At 49.0% G+C, this 6,482-nt stretch overlaps 1 protein-coding gene across 1 annotated transcript in view; it reads left to right on the top strand.

Moving 5' to 3' along the window:
* Nucleotides 1-165: 165 nt before the first annotated feature.
* Nucleotides 166-6,482, top strand: part of LOC129685803 (dysferlin) — a gene marked incomplete at both ends in the record, with an annotated part of 38,665 nt that continues 32,348 nt past the window's right edge. The window contains 2 exons of the mRNA XM_055619312.1: nucleotides 166-292; nucleotides 1,237-1,340. Of these exons, the coding sequence (XP_055475287.1) occupies nucleotides 166-292; nucleotides 1,237-1,340 (231 nt within the window). The remainder of the gene's footprint in view (nucleotides 293-1,236; nucleotides 1,341-6,482) is intronic.

The raw sequence follows: 6,482 nt of genomic DNA, 5'->3' as shown, positions 1-6,482 counted from the left end.
TGTGTGTGTGTGTGTGTGTGTGTGTGTGTGTGTGTGTGTGTGTCCACTGCTCTGTTGAGAGCTAAGCCAAGTGAAGGACCAAGGAACAGCAGGTACCAAAGCTCAGGACCCCTTCAGCAGAGGGCACATAAGGGGCTGATGAAGAATCCTGTGTTTTCTTCGCAGCTGGACAAGAAAGACCCTTCTGAAGACAAGGAGGACATTGAGGGTAACCTGCTTAGGCCCACCGGCGTGGCCCTTCGTGGAGCCCACTTCTGCCTGAAGCTCTTCCGGGCTGAGGACCTACCACAAAGTGAGTGTGGCGCCCCCTTCTGGAGGCCTGCCCGAGGCTCCCGCCCGGCTCTTTAAAGCACAGGCCACCAGGCACTCCCTTGGGAAAAGCAGCAGCCCGGGTCCCTGGCTTCTGCTCGGCTAGGTCTGTGAGCGTTGCTGGGGGCACTGCCTTCTGCTGTCTGGCTGACGTGGCTTTATTTTACACCCCGCCCCTAGCCCCGTCCCGCCCCCAAATCAGAGAGTTTTTTCTTCTAGTGGTGTTAGGCTTGAGCCCAGAGCCCCATGCCTGCACTCCACAATGAGCAGCAGAGCCAACATTTTAGAGAAAAACAACACGTGTAGGTGGACTTGGGCAGATGGAGGAGCCTTGAGAGCAGTAACTGTCCCATGAAATCCACTCCAGCTTTCCCGAGCCTGGTCTGCTGGTCATGCGGAAAGGGGAAATCAGTTAGACTGCACGCTGGGTCTCTTTTATTGTCCATTTAAAGCAGCACTGGCTTCTGAGAGGGCCTGCTGGTGGGTCACTGTGGCCATGGCTTTAAGGGAATGCCGACAGGCACCCAGAGTACTTCTACCCTTACTGCTTTTAATGGCGTGGGGTTTGAACCATCCCTCAGCCAGTCACCAGTGGACAGGCTCTGAAGCTCTGGGTGTGAGGCGCGGTGACTCCTGAGCTGCGCTCGGACTCCCTTCTCATGGGGAGGCTGGGTCCCACATGAGGGGCCACAGCAGGCCACTTCTGTAGTCCTGATACTGCCTGGAGACACAGGGATGGTAGGACATGGAGGGCGGGGGAGGTTGACAGTAGAGGGTGTACCGTGGGACAGTAGGGTCTGGAGGGGTCCGCAGAAGGCCAGACATGGCTGTGACGTAGGGCAGAGGCAGGCAGTGACCAGCGTACCATGGGGTGGTCAGGCGTAGAGGGGACATTGGCAAGCAGTGACAGGCACGTGTCTTCCCCAGTGGACGACGCTGTGATGGACAATGTCAAGCAGATCTTTGGCTTCGACAGCAACAAGAAGAACTTGGTGGACCCCTTTGTGGAAGTCAGCTTCGCTGGGAAAATGGTGAGGAGCGGGCGTCAGGGTGGCTGTGGGAGGGAGAGGCCATGGGGTGGAGGGTCCAGACAGAGCAGGGCGCGCCTGGCAAAGGTGCACATAGAGGAGCTCTGGGAGCAGCATACACAGGTGGGCTTCTGGGCTGCTACCCCTGAACATGGGCAGGTATATCCAGAGGTCCTGGCTTCGCAAAGAGGAGGGGTGGGCAGCGGGCAGGGGAAGAGTGTGTGGGAGTATTAAGCAACAGTGTGGGGCAGGAGGTGACATGCACAAAGACAGAACGGAAAATTTATACTCATTTATTTATGTGTATGTGACATGTGGAGGTCCCAAGGATAACTTATGAGAGCTGGTTCGCTCCTTCTTTCCCAGGAATTGAAATCAGGTTGTCAGGATTGGTGCCAAGCACTTTTATCTGCTGAGCCATCCTGCTGGTCCATAACAAAAAAATACCATTGTGTGCATAATGTGTGTTTATGAGGGCAGGCATGCCATAGTGTGTGTGTGTGTGTGTGTGTGTGTGTGTTCAGTGGACATCTTTGTGGAGTTGGCTGTGTTCTTCTACTATGGGTTCTGAGGACTGAGCAAAGTTTCCCAGGCTATTCAGTCAAGTATCTTTATGCTCTGGGTCATCTTGTTGGCCCCCAACTTTTTACACAAACACACACACACGCACGCACGCACACACACATGTTTGAAACTTTAAAGGAATACATGGACTGTTTGTTTTTCTGAGTGAGTCTGGCTTTTTTCACCTAAGAGTGCTGCCCAGATGCGCGTCCCTTTGAATGTCATAATTTCATTTTTCTTTAAAGCTGCATAGAACCCCAATATATATGTACCACATTCTTTTTTCTATTCATCTATTAAGACAGAGAAACTCTTTCTTTCAATGTGTGAGGAAGCATAATAATTATTTTTACGTAGTTGTGACAGAAGGCAGACACACAGTCATCTGATTGTCACCCAAGGGGGTCACCTGTTCTTCCCTTCTTTGTAGCTCACTCTCTTGCCCAGGGTAGGGAAGTGGTACCTGTCCCTGTTGATTTTCATCCCACACCCCACAGCCCCAGGCTTTATTTTTTATTTATTTATTTTTTTATGTGTCACACGTTCTCTCCTGTAGTCATAGTCACACCCAGGCTTCAACTGTAGCTGCAAGGGACTCCACACAGCTCTCTTTGGCTCTGATTCTCCTCTTCCCCATCAGACTTCCTCATGCCTCTGACCTTTTGAGCAGCTTTCTCCCCAGGTGCCTTCCTCATAGGAGCCTGCATCTTAAGGATGCCATCACCCAAGGCTGAGTGTGTGGGCATGTCTCTAATCCCCCTTTGTCAGGAGTCATTCTGTTAAAGAAGCTCACTAAGCAGGGGGGTCGTCTGGAAGGGGACCCAGTATTTTGCAAGGTCTGTGCCACGATACACGGCAGAATTACTTCCAGTCTCTGACACTCATTCTCTGTGCACTGCTGTGTCCCTCTGTACTCTGGCATGGTGTGATTCATCACTTTCTTGGTATTTACACACTGATTGAACACACTTCCTATGGGATCTTAATGAAGATGTACTGCTGTTCAGATGAATTAATTCCTGATTTGATTCAAACAATTTTTAAAGTTAAAATTTAAAAGTTCTAAAACAATATTGGGAAGTTTATGGCTGTAATAAATACCTTTGTGGGCCTCCAGATGCCTCACTAAGAGACAAGCTTGAGATAGATTTGTGTCTTCAAGATAAGTCTTCATTACGAATCCTGGTATACACCATAAATATAAGCAAGTTGGTTTAAACTTCCTATGAACCCACATTATAATGGGACCAAGCAATGTCAATAATTAAGTACAAATCTTGATGTCATTATATACGAACTGTTCTGTTTTAATTCCTTATAACTTGTCACCTCATGACATTATAAACTGTCATTTTAAATTTAGTTTGTTTCTTAGAATGAAAGACAGATAAAATTATTGTTCTGAACTCACTATAAACTTAGAGATAGCTGAAAAATGTGTAGCCAGGTCAGGCTTAGTTGAAAAGATATATACTCTTGAAACTTTTAGACCATGTTAACCTTTAGGCCTTGTCAACCTTTGTCACTCTGAACTCACTATGAACTTACGTAATGGATACATAGAAAAGAAATATTTAGTTTTAAAACATGTAACCTGTTGTATTTTAGAATTTATCTGTTTTTGTGATTAATTACCTTTTTGACTATGAGGTAATTCCTTTTCTGGGAGCTTTCTCTCAGAGGTATAAAGGCTATATAATACAATAAACAGTGGCAAAACACAAACAAACAAACAGCCACTCACACACACTGTTGGCAGAAGCCTAGTGGTGGAAGCCCACTGAATGAAAGCCGGCTGAATTTGCATCGTCCATGAGTTGTAAGTGTGTATAGGTACATGTTTACATGTAAGTATGCGCGTCTGTCTATTTTGCTCATGTGTTACATGGGTGTGTGTTAACTGACTATATGTGAGGAGCACCTTTGTATTGTGCACTGAATGTGTGCATGAATATGGACAGGTCTATTTGTCTGATTGTCTATGTGTGTGTATGGGCTGACACTATGGAACCGGAAGCCTAAACTTGCTGAGTTTCTGCAGAGGAGACGCTGGCAGAAATCAGCTGTGGGAATTCACTGAAGTTAAAGTTCTTACTTTCATTTACCCTTTCCCACGAGAGTGTGCGCATGAATGGTCTTTGCTTACTTTCTCCCCGTTTTTCTTACCTATTCACAAACAAGTGAACAGCGATTCAGGATCTAACTATCAGCCTAGAACAAGCAGGAAGAAGTTTACTTTAGTCTGTGGAGGCCTTCACAGTGGCCTGCCCCTGCGCAGGAGCTAACCTCAGATCCGAGAGCCCCTTTTTACAATCCCTTGCAGTTTTGGCTAGAGGGTGCCTTTCACAGTCCCCGCTGCAGTAAAAAAGGTGGCAAAGTTTTCCTCCTTAGTAGCAGTGTAGCCAGGCCTTAGCCCTAGAGAAGGAATCCTGGGCTCCCTCCCCTATTTCTTTTCCTTTCAATCATCTTTCATGATTGGCTGCTGATTGGTTACCTGAGATAAAGCTAACAGGTGAACTCCGAATCCTGTCCCAGATGCTACCCTGGAACTTGGAATCTTGCCAAAGCAGAGAGAAACTTTGGCAATCAGATCCTAGAAAACCCTAACACTTTTTCCTCTTTTACATCCAACATGGAAACCTGCTCTCACCCTCAAACATGCCCCAAGGACCAGCCCTTCCTAGCCAGTGTGTCTCCCCTAGCTGCAGCCGTTTTTTTGTTTTTTTTTTTCCTCAGGATTATACAGCAGCCTCTTCACTACCATTCTCCTTGGCATTTGTCCAAATTCTGGAGTCCAAATTCTGGTTGTTTTCTCTGGCATTTCCTTACTCCTGTGGGTCCTGTATGTCCTGGTGCTGAAGCAGCTACATTCAGAGAATTTTGCCAGGAGCTCTTCTCAGGCCAGGTACCTTACATTGTGTTGCAATGTAAGGTCCGTTCTCTACCTTCTGCTCTGATCCTTATGAAAGTAAATACCTCCCCCCCAATTGGCAACTACTTCTGGGGTGACATCTTGATTTCCTGAGGATGTTTAATGTCCCCGGACCTTCTGACCCAGTGCACCGAGTGTCCACTGACTTGTTCTTGAATAAGCCACTGCTTGGGGTTGCCCAGTGCCCATTTTCTTATTTCCTGCGCTCTGTTTTATTAAAAAAAAATTAATTTTTCAATGTGTGTGAATGAACGTGCACGTGTGTGTGTGTGTGTGTGTGTGTGTGTGTGTGTGTGTGTGTGTGTTGTTGCCTGCCCTACTCATCCACAGAGCCTGGAGGGAGAGGTTGATACAGAATCCCTTACTGGAGCTGGGGCTAGGCCGTCGGCGGCTGGACACAATGACCCTTCTGTTCTGCAGGGTTATAGGCGTTTGCAGGCGTGCCTACCCTTTTACATGGTGCTGGGGATTTGAACTCGGGTTTTTACAGCTGTTCAGAGAGCTGGATGATTGTCCGTTTATTTTTCTCTCTCTACCTACTTACACCTGGAGGCCGCTAGGACTTTGCCACTGTCTGCCCAGCCACGCTTGTAGCCTCTGCATCTTTGCTTAAGGACGCTTGGGGGCACTGTTACCCAAGATAAATCCAACCACGCAGTGGGCGGAGTCACCGAAGGGGCGTGGCTTAGCGTGAACGGTGCACGTGGGACAAGGAAAGGACAGGGACAGATGCTTTAGACCTTTTTCTGAATCCAAGAACTAACACATGTACTGTAAGATTTAAAGACTATGACGAAATCAGAGAGGAAAGCAGTGTCCACGTTCCCGAGGCAAACCTTTGCGGTCGGCTCTCTGCGCGGCTCTCGCGGGCCCCTCCCGCCCGTGGCTGGGAGCCGGCTGGAGGGTGGGGAAGCGCTGGGAGCGGGACATCTTGCTGCCGGGCTCTTTCCAGGGAGTGCGTGCTGGCAGGGTTCTCCTGTGGCTCCCAGGGCCGCGGGGCGCGCTGCGGGCCGTGAGCCTGCCCGTGGGGGCCGCGGCGGAGCCGCTCAGAGCGAGGGGGTGCGGAGCATTGCCCTTAGCCGGTGGCTCGGTACCGCTGATTCGGCGTGAGTAAGGAGAGTCGCTTGTCTGCGAGCCGCTGGGCGCCTGGGCCTCCCCAGGTTCATTCACAGCCCGGCTTGCCCCTCCGTTAGGCGGTGCGCGGCGGTGCCTATTCTGTGTGCGCGCGGCTGCGATTCCAGCCTGTTTCTCTCTGCCTCCGTCAGCACACAGAAATCTTTGTCCATGTTCTGCCCTCCACACACAAGTTTCCAGAACCAGGGTTATTAGGCCAGAGGTCATGGACTTCCTTGGTAGCGGCTGAAGCGGGAAGCCGTGCTAGCAGGGCCTCCCGCTGTGTACGTTACAGAGATTTCTTTCATTTAGAATTTATATTTTACGATTAGATACTGCATCTACTATTTACGTTTGGTCTATCCACCTATCTATCTATCCACCTATCTACCTATCCACCTATCTACCTATCCACCTATCTACCTATCCACCTATCTACCTATCCACCTATCTACCTATCCACCTATCTACCTATCCACCTATCTACCTATCCACCTATCTACCTATCCACCTATCTACCTATCCACCTATCTACC

The sequence above is a fragment of the Psammomys obesus genome, unplaced genomic scaffold (genome assembly GCF_907164565.1).
Source record: "Psammomys obesus unplaced genomic scaffold, mPsaObe1.curated_primary_1811, whole genome shotgun sequence".
In the NCBI taxonomy this organism is placed as follows: Eukaryota; Metazoa; Chordata; class Mammalia; order Rodentia; family Muridae; genus Psammomys; species Psammomys obesus.
Note: the sequence above shows the minus strand (reverse complement) of the source record. Positions and strands in the feature narration are given on the sequence as shown.